The 16,695-nt window shown below is 44.0% G+C and overlaps 1 protein-coding gene across 3 annotated transcripts in view; it reads right to left on the reverse strand.

Annotated features, from left to right (window-relative positions):
- The window catches only part of PFKFB2 (6-phosphofructo-2-kinase/fructose-2,6-biphosphatase 2), a 65,403-nt gene that overhangs the window by 24,636 nt on the left and 24,072 nt on the right, over positions 1-16,695 (reverse strand). For all 3 annotated transcript variants that reach the window (XM_056557983.1, XM_056557981.1, XM_056557982.1), the window contains exons 5-8: positions 11,453-11,519; positions 9,140-9,214; positions 7,264-7,320; positions 4,288-4,412 (exon numbers count right to left, since the gene is read on the reverse strand). In XM_056557983.1, coding sequence (XP_056413958.1) covers positions 4,288-4,412; positions 7,264-7,320; positions 9,140-9,214; positions 11,453-11,519 — 324 coding nt within the window. The remainder of the gene's footprint in view (positions 1-4,287; positions 4,413-7,263; positions 7,321-9,139; positions 9,215-11,452; positions 11,520-16,695) is intronic.

Genomic DNA, 16,695 nt, shown 5'->3' on the forward strand with positions numbered 1-16,695 from the left:
CTTAAGGGAACTGAGAGGTAACTGTTGTTCCAGCCCTGACTGCAAAAACGAAAGGAGTCGAGGGAGAGAGAATGTAACAGGAGAAAATGAGTGAGATTCACACCAACAAAAATAAGATCGCTAAGTACAGTGGTAAATCTTCGGAGAAGAGGGCTTGAGCGCCCTGAGCACAGTGCGAAACCCCTGGGGAGAGAAATCCCGAGCCCTCAAAACCGTGGTCTCAACCACCACGCCTTCAAATGCAGCGACCGTAAATTGGGGTGGCAAAGGGGAGCTTGAGAGAGAAGGTCCGGACGAAGAGGAAGGCGCAGCAGAACATCATCCAGTAGTCGGACCACGTCGGCGTACCACACCCTCCTGGGTCAGTTTGGAGCCACAAGAATGGAGGGAACGCCCTCTGCTTTGAGTTTTCTCAGGACACTGGAAAGGAGGGGAAGAGGAGGGAAAAAGATAAGGTAGGGCAAAGTCCGACCAAGGGATCACCAGGGCACCCACTGCCAGAGCCAAGGGATCCCAGGACTTTGCCACGAAGTGAGGGACCTTCTGGTTGTGGGGTGACGCGAATAGGTCCACATCTGGAGTGCCCCAGAGGTTGCAGATCTCTGCAAATCCCTCCGGAAGAAGAGACCACTCGTCTGGGTCGGCGGGGGGGGGGGGGGGGGATCGGCTGAGAAAGTCCGCTTCCCAATTGTTAACTCCCAGAATGTGTATTGCAGAGATGGTCGGCACTCTTAGTTCCGCCCAGAGAAGAATCTTGGACACCTCGATCATTGCCGTCGAGCTGCGAGAGCCGCCCTGGTGATTGATATACGCCGCAGCAGTGGAGTTGTCCGACTGGACATGAACAGGATGGTCCCGAAGAAGGATCTCCCAATGGCAGAAACAAAGATAGATTGCCCTCAGTTCTAATATGTTGATGGGGAGGAGGGCTTCTCAGGGGGGACCAAAGGCCTTGGACTGTCCGGTCCCTGAAGACACCTCCCCAACCCGAAAGACTGGCATCAGTCGTGACGACTTGCCAAAAGAGGGGCAGAAAAGAGTGCCCCTGTAAAATCAGAGGGGAATGAAGCCACCACAGAAGGGACTGGCAAGACCTATCAGACAGAATGATCCTGCGATCGAGTGTCAGTGTAGATCTATCCCACAGGGATAGAAGAGCAAGTTGAAGAGGACGGTAATGGAACTGGGCGAATGGAACGGCTACCACGGCCACCACCATCCGACCCAGAACGTTCATGCAAAAGCGAATGTACACTGGAGCAGGGTTCTGAAGCATCCGAACTCCTGACAAGAGGACCAGCCGTTTGACTGGTGGAAGACTAATCCGGGCGGACGCGTTGTCAAACTGGAGTCCCAGAAAAATTAGAGTCCGAGTGAGAGTTAGGTTGGACTTGTCCTGATTGACCATCCAACCGAAACGAGACAAGGATTGAAGGGTGAGAAGGAGGCTCTCCAGATTCTGGGTTCTGGTTGGGGCCTTGATCAGGAGGTCGTCCAGGTACGGGATAACTGAGACACCTCTCGACCGCAAGAGGGAGATCACCGGCACCAGGACCTTGGTGAAGACCCTTGGAGCAGTGGCCAGACCGAATGGAAGGGCAACAAACTGAAAATGGCCTTCCGGAACTGCAAAGCGGAGATACTGCTGATGTCCTGTAAAAATTGGAAAGTGGAGGTAGGCGTCCTGAATGTCCACTGAGGAAAGAAACTCTCCTTGATCCATGGACGCCACGACCTAAGAGAGACTCCATGCGGAAATAGTGGAGGAGAAGATATTGGTTGAGGTGCTTCAGATCTAGGATCAGGTGCACGGAACCCTCTTTCCTGGGGACCACGAAGAGGTTGGAATGAAAAAAAAAACAAAAAAAAAAAACACGCTCTTCTGGAGGAACCGGGACAATAACTCCCTGAATGAGGAGGGACTGGAGTGCGCCCCGAAAGGCCCTCGCTAGAGAGGGGGTCCAGGGAAAGAGAAAAGCGTTCCCGTGGAAGGGAGGCAAATTCGTTCCGGGATCCGTTGGACGAGAAGTAGACTACCTCCCACCCGAGAAAAAAAAACAAGGGTGGGGGCGTCCCTTCAGGTGGAGGTTGGCTTGCAGTTGCCCGGTTTGGCCGAGAAACAACCGGAACGATTATTAGATTTCCAGGAGGAACGAGTTTGGAAGGAGGGAGCCTTCTTGTCCCATGAGGGCGCCGGTCTGGACGTTCCACTGGAACCAAACACATTGAAAGGACCGAAAAGAGGTCGACTTTCGACGAGAGGTAGTGCTGCAAGCTTTATTTTGGGGGTAACAAGGAACTTTTACCACCAGTCGCCTCTGAGATAATCTCATCTAGGCGCTTACCAAACAGACGAGAACCAGTAAAAGGAAGCTCCGTCAGATTTTTTTTTTAGAAGCAGCATCCGCATTCCAGGCCTTAAGCCACATAGAATGACGAAGGGCCACCAAGTTTTCTGTGGCAAAAGCCACACAACGGACTGATTGCATTGAAGCAATACAGAGATAGTCTCCGGCCCTGGATAGTTTGAGAGCTAAATCAGACAATTCCTCTGCGGGGAATCCAGAAAGAATACCCTGGCGGAGTTGGGAAGCCCAGCCTGAAAGAGCTGTTGACACCCAAGCAGAAGCAAAAGCAGGAAGCAAGGGAGACACCGCTGCTTCAAAGGCAAATTTCGCCAGAGTATCCACCTTCTTGTCCGCCGGGTCTTTGAAGGAAGCTGCGCCCGCCGATGGCAGAGTAGTTGCTTTTGACAGGCAGGAGACCGGAGGATGCACTGTAGGAGGAGTGGTCCACCGAGCAATAAGGTCCTTGGCGAAGGGAAATTGCGCTGTAACCTTCTTGGTTTCTTGAAACTTCTTGTCAGGGGGTGCTACCAGGAAGCCTCCAGCAAGGTATCAAATTCAGCATAAGAGCTGAAAACATTAGGTGCAGGCCAGGAATGGTGAAAGGAAACTTCTGGAGCCACGTCCGAAGTTCCTGGGTCCTCTAGATGAAAGATGGCCGCAACCAAAGTGTCCGCCAGGCCGGCCGTATCTGTTCACTCCTCTGAGTCAGAGGCAGAACCAGAAACCTCATCTTCGAGTTCTCCAGGAGAGTGAGAACGGGTGGAGGAAGCCTTGGATGAGGGTGAAACTACTAGATCTACATAGGAAATAAAAATCTAAACGTCCCTAATCTGTAAATTAAAAAATGTTTGACCTGGTCTGCCTCCTACAGACACGAAGCTAAAACTGATTAGCTCAGGTGCCTGTAGGCAGGTATACCCTGCTGGGAGGGGCAGACTTTTCTTGTTGCCATAGTGTCAAGCCTCCTAGTGACAGCAGCATATACCCAAGGTCTGTGTCCCCCAATGGAGCAGATAGAGAAAATGTGTATATTTTTTGAGTGAAAAAAATGCTGTTTTGTCCCTGCAGCTATCGCATGTGTGTCGCAGTTGGGACAAAATACAGGAAGTGTGAGCTGACAAGCAGGGCACTATACACTGAGGCTCTGTCACATGCCGCCGGCTCACACAGCAGGATGACTGACAGGCCAGAAGCCTGCACAGAGCCCTATTGTACCAATCAGATCGCTTCTTTAATTTTTTCAGAGGCCTCTAAAAAAAAAAAAAAAAAAAATCAAAGAAGTGATCTAACTGGTTGCTATGGGCAACTCACCAACTTTTTCTCTAGATAGGTTTTTATAAATATTACCCATAAAGTATTATTTACATTATATAAAAAAAATTATTTATATATATTTTTTTTTTAAATAAATGGTAGGTATGAGATGAGCGAAGTTACAGTAATTCGATTAGTCATAAACTTCTCGGCAGGCAGTTGCTGACTTTAGCCTGCATAAATTAGTTCAGCTTTCAGGTGCTCCGGTGGGCTGGAAAAGGTGGATACAGTCCTAGGAGAGAGTCTACACCCCACCGGAGCACCTGAAAGCTGAACACATTTATGCAGGCTAAACTCAGCAACTGCTGAGCCGAGAAGTTTGTGATGAATCGAATCACTGTAACTTCGCTAATCTCTAGCAGGTACACTTTTTTTTTAACCTATTTTTGTTGTCTTAGTTAGCCAAAACCTGGAAAGAGTACTGATTCAGCCTTTCTGCCTTTGTACTAATATTTATCTTTCTCCTACCCTTGTACCTGTTTCTAGGCAACTTTAGAGTTGTTTCGTTTGATTGAATGCAATATCCATGCCGAGCATATTGCGTACTCATTTTTGAGGTCCTTTATTTAAGACCCTTACTGTAAACATAATTTAAGCAGTGGGCAAAAGTATATTATTCCCTTACTTGTCATAAGAATCTGGGTCCAGAGGCTCATAGGTAACCTTATAGCATTCAATTCTCTTCAAGAAGTCATCCATGACATTCTCTCGGTTTCTTTCAGGGTAGTCAGGGCTAGACACTTTCACCTCCTGCAATCAAGCCCGTATTTGTTAGGATTTATATATTGACACATTTTGTTTTCCTAGTTCTAGAACACATTTTCAATGTAAGAAAAAAAAATGACTTGTTCTAAGACAAACCTTAAAGGGAACCAATTATATTTTTTCTGGATTTTGTTTCTATAATTATGTTACACATCAGACAGGTTGTACTAAAACAAGAAGTTAACCCCTTCCCTCTCGGGCCATTTTTAATTTTTTGCACTTTCGTTTTTTTCCTCCTCCCCTTATAAAAATCATAGCACTTTAAATTTTCCACCAACAGACTCACATGAGGGCTTGTTTTTTGCGTAAATTTTACTTTGTAATACCATTAATAATTTCACGACAAAAATTACAGTGAAACCAGAAAGAATTTGTGGGGCAAAATTGAATTAAACCCCCCCCCCCCCCCGCCATTTTGTAAATTTTGGGGGGCTTCTGATTCTACGCAGTGCACTTTTCAGTACAAATGACACCTTATATTTATTCTGTTGGCTCCATACAGTTACAAGGATACCCAATTTATATAGGTTTTATTTTATTACTAAAAAAAAAAAAAAAAAAAAAAAAAAAAAAAAATTATAACTACATGCACCAAAATTATTAAGTTGAAAATTGTCATCTTCTGACCCCTATAACTTTTTTATTTTTCCGTATATGGTATGAGGGCTCATTTTTTGCACGTGATCTGAAGTTTTTAGGGTATAAAAAGTGACCAAAAATACGCTATTTTGGACAGCCCATTGATCTAACTGGCAACGGCAATCTTCCGTTTTAGACGCCACGATCAACTGATTGCAACGCCTAAAGGGTTAATACTGAACCTCAGTCCGATCGGCGATGTCCGGTATTAGCCGCGAGGCCTGGTTGCTAATAGCAACCGGGACCCACTGGGTATGATGCGGGAACCCTCAGTGAACATAAATATACATTCATTTGCGGGAACGGGTTAAAGGGGTACTCCAGTGGAAAACTTTAAACACACAAAGTTACAGATTTGTAAATTACTTCCATTAAAAAAAAAAACGCTTAAATGGGCACTGTCATGAAATAAAAAAATTGATATGTTGTAGTACTTAAGTACTACAACATATCTCTAATACAGTTTAATTTAAAAAAAAGTGATTTTAAATTAGTTTAAAATCACTTTTAAAAATTCGGCCACTAGGGGTCGCCCTCCTAGTGGCCGAATGCATTCGGCAGTGACGTCACTACAGAATTTCGTCTCATTTGAGCCTGGCAAAGGAGTCGAAATTCCAGTCACTGCAGTGCTTGCTCCCACCTGTCAATCAAACAGGCGAGAGCGAGCACAGTGAAATCCAGGGCTGCGCATTGGCTCCCTGGACTCTCACACTGGCCGCCTCCCTGCTGCATATTCTCCCTGCAGCAGGGAGGCACATGGCTCTTACCTCTGCTTACAGCCACGGCTCCAGTGGGGATACGCCGCCTCCTCACTGCTCCTTGCAGCTGTGTCCTGTCATTGCCGGGGGAGCGCGTTATATGGAGCAACAAGTGTATGCCCGGCTTCCTGTCATGCTCCTACACTCTGGTAACTCTCTCTATGGTTCTGGAGGACTTTCAGTCCTCCAGAAACATAGAGACAGTTTCCAGAGTGTACGGGCATGACAGGAAGCCGGGCATACACTTGTTGCTTGCTACGGACCCCCGCTCATGGTCCGGCACAGGTGAGGGGAAGGGGAGGGGAGGCGATATTGGTCGGGGGCTGGGTGTCTTCCAACACAGGGTGCCTCCAGTTGTTTCCCCACTACAACTCCCAGCATGCCCTGACAGCAAATATATGTCAGGACATGCTGGGAGTTGTAGTGGTGAAACAGCTGGAGGCACCCTGTCAGGAGAACTAAGGGCGGAAGTCGGCCCCCAGCAGGCATCAGTGACGTGGTGCCTGCTGGGGAAGTCTGCCTGGTAGTGAGCACACTACCAGGCAGACAAAATGCCCTTTTTAAGATAATAAAAAAATAAAATAAAGGCAGGGAGGGGGTTAGGGATAGATGGGCAATAGGCAGGGACAGGAAAAAAAAAAAAAAAAAAAAAAAAAATGAGGATGGTGGGAGCTACCCTTTAATCCTTCCAGTACTTAGCTGCTGTATGGTCCAGAGAAGATGTATACTTCTTTTCAGCCTGCCCATGTCAGGAATTGTCTAGAGCAGGAGCAAATCCCCATAGCAAACCTTTCCTGCTCTGGACAGTTCCTGACATGGAGAGAGGTAAATGTACACATAGCCTTACAGTCAATTGGGACACAACTGCCATACTGAGTCTATGCAGAAGTGTGAACAGAGCCTAAGATAAGCCACGCTTACTGACCGTGTCATACGCAGCAAATAGTTTTGAGACTGTACATATATGCACACAAATATTCACAGAAATATAAGTACTGATTAACGTGTGTATTTTACGTGACAACTACAGATCTGTACATAGAGTTCTAGAAGCATTTGAATGCAGAGCTCACATATACAGTGCAGAGTTACAATAAAATTACCTCTCCATATGCTCCCTATTAATAGTAATCTTTTTACTAAATTCCTAATTTCTACAACACCACTCTTATTATTATTACAGGAATTACAGCCTCGGCTGCTGGTGACAGGTCCTTTAATAGCCATGGTACTTCACACAAACTCAGAAGTCATCCATAAAGGCAAGGTTACTTAGAGAACTTTCCATTTCCTTCAGCATTTCATTAGAAACTTGAGAGTGCTGGTCTCCGCTACTTAGAATTTCTCAGCTCTTCCAAGAAGGTGACCTTCAAGGATAGGTTTATGCCAGTGTAATGCAGAGTGTTTTAACATACTAACAGTCTATATTATACACCTACCATGATATTAGAGGAAATCACTTCTGGATCATCACATACAGACTCCACAAAAAACACCTTGTTAGCAGAAATGAAAGAAAGGGAAAGTCAGAAAATATTAGTTCACAGAACAGTATTATAATTAAAGGGTTACGGTCATTTAAAAAAAAAAACCTGACACATTGCCCAGACATGTCAAAAGTGGCGATTGTACTGGGTCTCAGTACTGAAACCTGAAGTGATCAGGAGTTTTAAGCCAGGAAAGTGGGCAGCAGTGCACTCTACTCCCCAGTCAGCTGCAAGATAGGTATATGGAGAGAAAATTTTGGAGGAAAGAGGCACGCACCAACACACACTTCCCCACCTTATAACTCAGGATCGCAGTAGGCCTTAGGAGTAGGACCTGGTGCAATCACAATTTTGACATGTCAAAAGTTGTTTTAAATGATTGTAACCCTTTATGTAGGATAACTCAGTAGTAACAACTTTAATAGTAACAAAAACAGGAAAAAAATTGCACAAAGAAATATTAAAATGAGGCTCTCATAATGTATGATTCAGACTTTAGTAAATTAAGTGAATCCTTTCCATAAGACCAGATCATATGTGACAGATTTTCATTCCAATATACATTATGAATATTGTAAATTTTCTTTAACACCAAGCCACAAGAGAAAACAAAAGACAAAAAACACCAAATACATGCTTTTTGGGAAGCAATTGAACACATGAAAATATTTTGTTTGATTTTCTGCAGGCATAAGTGTGTGCCAGTTTGCCATTACAGATACACCACTGACCAGTCTCCATTCTCCAATCATAGCAAGTAAGGGGGACACACTGCCACTTAGCCAGTCCTAAGCTTGCTCCATACATCCTTAATAACCCCAGGACGAGTATACTTGCCCTTGGTCATTAAGAGGTTAAAGGGGTACTCCGGTGAAAACCTTTTTTCTTTTAAATCAACTGGTGGCAGAAAGTTAAACATATTTGTAAATTACTTCTATTAAACAATCTTAATCCTTCCAGTACTTATTAGCTGCTGAATGCTACAGAGGAAATTCCTTTCTTTTTGGAACACTGATGACATCACGAGCACAGTGCTCTCTGCTGACCTCTCTGTCCATTTTAGCAACCATGCATAGCAGATGTATGCTAAGGGCAGCATGGTGGTTCAGTGGTTAGCACTGCTGCCTTGCAGTGCTGGGGACTTGGGTTCAAATCCCACTAAGGACAACAATAAATAAAGCGTTATTATAATAACGTCAGCAGAGAATGCTGCTCATGTCGTCATCAGAGAGCATTCCAAAAAGAAAAAAAATTTCCTCTGTAGTATTCAGCAGCTAATAAGTACAGGAAGGATTAAGATTTTTTTAATAGGAGTAATTTACAAATATGTTTACATTTCTGCCACCAGTTGATTTAAAAAGAAAAAAGGTTTTCATCGGAGTACCCCTTTATTAAATCATGTAAAAATGATCCTTAGACTATTAAAGATTCAAAGGGGTATTCAGGCAGCTACCCTAAAACTAAAGTCCATGTCACATGATGGATACAAAGCAGCATGATTTGTTGCAGTTCCGTTATCAAGGCTGTCTTGTGATCATCATTATGCAACCAGGACAAAAATTTCTACCCCCTCAAAGTAAACAATGCTAAAACAAATGAAAAAAAAAAAACCCACAAGAATTAGACAAGAGCACACTGTCTGTAAAGCTTCATTTACACTTTAATATTTTGCATCAATATTTGTAAAAAATCAGGGGTGTTTGTATCTTTTCTATGTTCTGGTAGTGCTTCTAGTTTTGAATTGCAAATACTGATGCAAAACACAAAGTGTAAATGAAATTATAATCTAAAATCAAATAAATATTCAGCTTCCATATATGTAAATTACCTTGTAAGAATTTTCCTTGGCAAAGTCTAAAATAAGATCTCTTCTTTCTCGGGTAGTATTTGTGGCATCAAACACCTGTGTAAAGAAAAAAAAAAGGAAATGCTATTTTATATATATCTAGTTTTTATTTTTTTGTAAAACTGCCAAACACAGTTTTTGAGCCAAAGCCAGAAGTGTATTAAAGAAGGAATGGGAAATATATAAAGCAGGACTTCTACTTCTTCCTACTGGATCCACTTCTGACTGACTCAAAAACTGTAGTGGCAGATATCCAAAAAAGGCAAGAAAAAACCTGTGTGGAAACCTAGTCTTAATCTGATCTCAATTCCTAGTTTTTATTCTCTCTTTAAAATGGGTTGGTTACCCACATTGGACAACCGATTTGTATTTGGCGCAGTGGATGTGTTGCCGGAACACAGAGTTACGGCAGAGTGAACTGCCTGATGCTGCCCTAGCTCTGTGTGTCCACTCGTGACTGCCCGCGGGAAATCGGCAATCACAAGCGGACACACAGAGCTACGGCAGAAGCAGCAGCAGCAGAGAGCTCGTTTTGCCTAGAGGGGTACTCTGGTGGAAAACATTTTTTTTTTTTTTTAATAAACTAGTGCCAGAATGTTAATCAGATTTGTAAATTACTTCTATAAAAAAAATCTTTTTTGGAGCTGTATGCTACAGAGGAAACTTTTCTTTTTGAATTTCTTTTTCGTCTTATGCACAGTGCCCTCTGCTGACACCTGATGCCCGTGTCAGGAACTGTCCAGAGCAGAAGAAAATCCTCATTGCAAACCTATGCTGCTCTGGACAGTTCCTGATACAGCATCAGGTGTCAGCAGAGAGCACTGGACAACACAAAAATAATTTCCTCTGTAGCATACAGCTGCTAAAAACTACTGGCTGGAAGGGTAAAGATTTTTAATAGAAGAAGTTATTAAAAAATCAGTAACTTTCTGGCATCAGTTCATTTAAAAAAATAAATAAATAAATAAAGTTTCCACCGGGGTACCCCTTTAACTGTGTGTGTCAGCAGGGCATCCGCGGCATCAAATACACTTTGGATGAGCTTGTGTGAACGTACCCCATAGACTGGATACTAGAACTCTACTGCTTTTCAGTTAGACCACAGCACAGTATTAACAAATATAGGGAAAGGAGTAGTGCTTGACGTGCACTTAAATTAAGCAAATAAGCGATCCTCGACCAACACAGTAGGGATACTGTAGATGTGCTGTGGAGTTTTAGTTGAAGGGAACAGGTCATCAGATTTTACCATACATTACACAAGGCAATGTGTTATATATGGTAAAATCTTCTTCCTCACCATCCCCGGGTATTCCTGCCTGCAGGAATGGTGAGAATATGATGTTAGAAAGTGACCCCCGCCGACCCAGTAAATAGTCCCCTGGGTGGGGAGCTATGCTCACCTAGTCCCGTTTTCTGCACGGTTATCTTATATCCTCACCGTGATCGACAGCCCTCATCACCACTCTGCTCCCTAAGCAGACGGAGCAGAGCCATGTAGCGAGCCATGGCCGAGCTGTCAATCACAATGAGGGGGTGTTTATACAGCCGGAGAAGATGGGACTAGATGAGTATAGCTCCCTGTCCAGGTAATTACTTACAGGGCAGGGGACACTTTCTAACATCATATCCTTACCATCCCTGCGGGGGAAAAAAAAATGTCCCCCGAGGATGGGGAGGAAGAAGATTTTACCATATGTAACATGTTGCCATAAGGCTGAGCTGCTCAAGTGCCACAGCCTTGTACACCTCCTTATTTGCCCTCACCTCCCAGCCCATACTTTGCTATCATACAGGGCTCTTCATATCACACAAGGAGGGTCTGAAGCGAAGGCAAGTAAGGAGGTGTGCAAAGTTGTGGCACTTGAGCAGCTCAGCTTTGTTTCCTTTACACAAAGGCAATTTTTTATATTTAGAAAACACTGTCTAGTCCAGGAAAGTCACATGTTTGCTTTTATACCCTATTAGGATGTACCCCAACATGGATCTAGACTGAGCATGCTAGAAAAGCCTTCAAACTTCCCACAGATAAGAATTTCTTCCAGCTGATAAACACTAGTATACAATTATTAAAAAATGCCTGCTGGAGCTGGTTTTTGACAATATAACCTAGAATTCACAGAAAATGATGGCATTTCTGCATTTTTTGTTTGATAAAGGATTGCAAACTTCAATTTTATTGTATATATCACTTTTATAAACATCAAACGTTGTCCATGTATAATGTACTGTATACAAATAAATACGTTTCATATAAAGTCCATCATTTTTGACTGGTATATTTCCTAATCTTACAGCAATCTGGCCTCCTTCCTCTGACAGATAAAGCTTCACATCTTCCAAAGCGATCAGGGCACACTGCCTACAAGAGAAGCGGGTAGAGATCAGTGATCAGAGTGCACTACCCAAGGATATGAAGTTGCTTGTTCCTGCAAAATACTTTCCAATGTCGCTCTAAGTAGCTATCCAACATATGATGTCACAACTAAAGAGTTGGAAAGTTACTGTACAGACTGCTGTTATATGTAAAACTAAAGTCCCTAATAGTACAGTGATATGTTATAATAATATACCGTATACACGCGAGTATAAGCAGAGTTTTTCAGCACGATTTTTCATGCTGAAAACGCCCCCCTCGTCTTATACTCGAACAAAAACACTTGGGCTGCTTTCACACTATAAAATTCATCCGTTGAAAGATCCGTTATAAACGTCCGTTAGAAAAGTCTTAAAGGGGTACTCCGGTGAAAACCTTTTTTCTTTTAACCCCTTAAGGACCAAGGGTTTTTCTGTTTTTGCATTTTCGTTTTTTGCTCCTTTCCTTTAAAAAAATCATAACTCTTTCAATTTTGCACCTAAAAATCCATATGATTGCTTATTTTTTGCGCCACCAATTCTACTTTGTAATGACGTCAGTCATTTTGCCCAAAAATCTACGGCAAAACGAAAAAAAAAAATCATTGTGCGACAAAATTGAAAAAAAAAAAAAATGCAGTTTTGTCACTTTTGGGGGCTTCCGTTTCTACGTAGTGTCATTTTTACCGAAAAATGTGCTATCTTTATTCTGTAGGTCCATACGATTAAAATGATACCCTACTTATATAGGTTTGATTTTGTAGTATTTCTGGAAAAAATCATGACTACATGCAGGAAAATTTATACGTTTAAAATTGTCATCTTCTGACCCCTATAACTTTTTTATTTTTCCGTGTATGGGGCGGTATGAGGGCTCATTTTTTGCGCCGTGATCTGAAGTTTTTAACGGTACAATTTTTGCATTGATAGGACTTATTGCACTATTAATGCACTATTTTGGACTTTGGAATTTTTTGGGCGCGCACACCATTGACCGAGCGGTTTAATTAATTATATATTTTTATAATTCGGACAGTGTTTATTTTTATTTACACTGTTTGAATTTTTTATGAACTTTTCGCATAAAAAAAAAAAAAACTTTTAATAGAGGAGGAGTTAAATGATCTTTATTCACTTTTTTTTCACTTTTTTTTTGCAGTGTTCTAGCTCCCATAGGGACCTATAACACTGCACACACTGATCTTTATCATTGATCACTGGTTTCTCATAGGAAACCAGTGATCGATGATTCTGCCGCATGACTGCTCATGCCTGGATCTCAGGCACTGAGCAGTCATTCGGCGATCGGACAGCAAGGAGGCAGGTAGGGGCCCTCCCGCTGTCCTGTAAGCTGTTCGGGACGCCGCGATTTTGCCGCGGCTAGCCGGAACAGCCCACTGAGTTAACCGGCATGGTTTCACTTTCGTTTTTAGCTGCGCGGCTCAGCTCTGAGCGCGTGGCTAAAGGGTTAATAGCGTGCGGCGCCGCAATCGGCGCTGCACGCTATTAGCGGCGGGTCCCGGCTTCACTATGACGCCGGGCCCGCCGTGATATGATGCGGGGTTACCGTGTAACCCCGCGTTATATCACGGGAGCAGAACCAAGGACGTACCAGTAAGTCCTTGGTCCTTAAGGGGTTAAATCAACTGGTGCCAGAAAGTCAAACAGATTTGTAAATTACTTCTATTAAAAAATCTTAATCCTTCTTGTACTTATTAGCTGCTGAATACTACAGAGGAAATTCTTTTCTTTTTGGAATGCTCTCTGATGACATCACGAGCACAGTGCTCTTTGCTGACATCACAATAATAATAATAATAATAATAATAATAATAATAATAATAATAATAATAATAATAATAATAATAATAACTCTATTTATTGTTGTCCTTAGTGGGATTTGAACCCAAGGCCCCAGCACTGCAAGGCAGCAGTGCTAACCACTGAGCCACCATGCTGCCCTTAGCACTCATCTGCTATGCATGGTTGCTAAAATGGACAGAGATGTCAGCAGAGCGCACTGTGCTCGTGATGTCATCAGTGTTCCAAAAAGAAAGGAATTTCCTCTGTAGCATTCAGCAGCTAATAAGTACTGGAAGGATTAAGATTTTTTAATAGAAGTAATTTACAAAATATGTTTAACTTTCTGGCACCAGTTGATTTAAAAGAAAAAGGTTTTCACCGGAATACCCCTTTAATAACGGATGTTAAACGTCAGTTACAAAATCCCATTCAAGTCTATGGGATTCTTTGACTATCCGTTATGATCCTCTATAGTCCTTCACGAATAACGTATGTTAGTTGTGACGGAAGAATTAACACAACATGCACTCATTTTTTTTCCACCACAAGAAACAGATAAATTAACGGACGTTATTTTTAACATTGAAGTCTATGGCCGACGGATGTTAGTAAATACACCTGTTAATGCCAGTTATTAAAACGGACGTTATTATTACTGAGCATGCTCAGAAGAGGTGACACCAGCAGACTCCTGCAGTACTGAGGGACTACTACTCCCATTATGGAACAGACTTGTTTCCATGATGGAAATTGTAGTTCCCCGGCTGCGGGAGTCTGCAGACAGCTGGGGTGGCTACATTAGTGTTTGTACTACTACCCCCCATCATGGAACAGAGTCTGTTTCATGATGGGGGTTGTAGTACAGGGGCTGAGGGATCGATCACCCCGGGATTCATTTCTGAGACCCCATGCGATTAGAAGTTATTAAGCAGGGGAGCAGGCGGCATGCTCCGCAACCCTGCGATGTATCAGTGTGTTTTAACTCATTTTTTAATCCCCCGTGGAGCCCTGAATGGTCGGTACTGAGGAACCATTCAGGGCTCTCAGCGGGAGATTTAAAAATTAACATTGTGACTAGCAGGGGGGCCATATCTATATTAAAAGCACTGTGGGGGGGGGGCAGACATATAGCCTATATGTCTAGCCCCCCCAGCAGCGCATTTGATATGACCCCCACCAGTGCATTAATGAATATATACTAAGGCGAGCTCAGGGAGGACAGAAACTGCATTTAAAAATATACCCCTGTGGACGCGTTAATAAATATATATACCCCCGCCGGCACATTAAATATATACCCCCCGCAGTGCATGTATAATGTACCCTCGCAGCACATGTATATACCTATGCCACTGCAGCGCTATATGTGAAAAGCATTCTAGCAGCAGCATCGGACGCCCGATGCTGCTGATAGAAATACTTTTCATACTCTAGCGCTGCAGCAGCATATGCATAGAAGCGCTGTGGGGGGCAGATAACGCTATATATGTCTGCCCCCCCCCCCCCCAACGGTTCTATATATCCCTGCAGCGCTATGAATGAAAAGTATTTCTATTAGCAGCGCATAAAGCCAGCAGCCATCTCCTGACACTATGCGCTGCTAATAGAAATACTTTTCATTCACATGGCGTCAGGGGTATATGTATATAGAAGCACTGGGGGGGCAGACATATAGCATTATCTGCCCCCCCCACAGCACTTATATATACACATATGCTGCTGCAGCGCTATGTATGAAAAGTATTTCAATCAGCAGCATCAGGCGGCCGATGCTGCTGCTAGAATGCTTTTCACATATAGCGCTGCAGTGGCATAGGTATATAGAAGCGCTGCGAGGCTACATTATACATGTGCCGGCGGGGGGGTATATATTTAATGCGCGGCCGGCGGGTATATATTCATTAATGCGCTGGGGGGGGTGTATAAATATAATGCTCCGGCGGGGGGGTTTATATATTCATTAATGCGCCGGCGGGGGTCATATCTAATGCGCTGCTGGGGGGCTAGATATATAGGCTATATGTCTGCGCTAAACCCCCCCCCCCCCCTGCAGTGATATATTTCTTGTCCTCCACAGCGCTTTTAATATAGATATAACCTCCTTCTACTCCCAATGTTCATTTTTAAATCTCCCTGATTGGCTCCTCAGTACCGGACATTCAGGGCTCCCCGCGGGGGATTCAAAGACGAAAGTTAAAACACACTGATACATCGCAGAGTTGTGGAGCTTGCCACCCGCTCCCCTGCTTAATAACTTCCGATCGCATCAGGTTTCAGAAGTGAAACCCGGTGCGATCAATCCCTCAGCCCCTGTACTACAACCCCCATCATGGAGCAGACTGATACATGATGGGGGTTGTAGTACAAACACTAATGTAGCCTCCCGAGCTGTCTGCAGACTCCTGCAGCCAGGGAATTACTACTCCCATCATGGAAACAAGTCTGTTCCATGATGGGAGTAGTAGTAGTCCCTCAGCACTGCAGGAGTCTGCTGACGTCACCTCTTCTGAGCATGCTCAGTAAAAATAACGTTCGTTATAATAACGGGCATTTACGGGTGTATTTCCTAACGTCCGTCGGCCATAGACTTCAATGTTAAAAATAATGTCAGTTAATTTATCCGTTTCTTGTGACGGAAAAAAAATTAGTGCATGTTGCGTTAATTCTTCCGTCACAACTAACATCCGTTATTCATGAAGGACTATAGCGGATCATAACGGAAAATCAAAAAATCCCAAGTCTGTTCCATGATGCGAGTAGTAGTCCCGGCTGTGGGAGTCTGTAGACAGAGGTGTTCGGCAATACATGAGGGATGTTATAACGGGTCGGATGAATATTTATTCAGCCGTTAGCACCAGTTATTTCATCCGTTATTAAACGGAAAACGGACATTTAATAACGGATGAATGCTCATAGTGTGAAAGCAGCCTTAGCTGTGAGAGGGGGGGGGGGGGGGGGGGGGCAGGCCACCCATCTTCGGCCATCTATGCTGCAGGGACCATTCGGTAGGGAGGGGTAGTCGTTCTGGGCTGTCCGGGCCAAGCCCTGAACTAGTGACGCTGCATTGACGCCACCGCGCAAGGACGTTCATGCGCAGGGACATCACGGACGTCTGCTGAGCACAGATGTCCCTGCGTGTCCATGGCCGGCCCGGAGCGGAGAAGAGGGCCTCCCGGTGAAGATGAACAGCCCGGAACGACTAACCCTCCCAACCGGACTGTCCCTGCAGCATACATGGCCGAAGATGGACGGCCCGGACCAGCTCGCCCTTCCTTCCCACCGAGAAGGCAAAAACTGGGGAGGAGAGTAGAAAACAAAAGGGGGGGGGGGGTCAGGATGATGACGAAGGGATTGACAGGCGGTGATGATGAAGGGGGGGG

Source organism: Hyla sarda, chromosome 2 (genome assembly GCF_029499605.1).
Source record: "Hyla sarda isolate aHylSar1 chromosome 2, aHylSar1.hap1, whole genome shotgun sequence".
Classification (NCBI taxonomy): Eukaryota; Metazoa; Chordata; class Amphibia; order Anura; family Hylidae; genus Hyla; species Hyla sarda.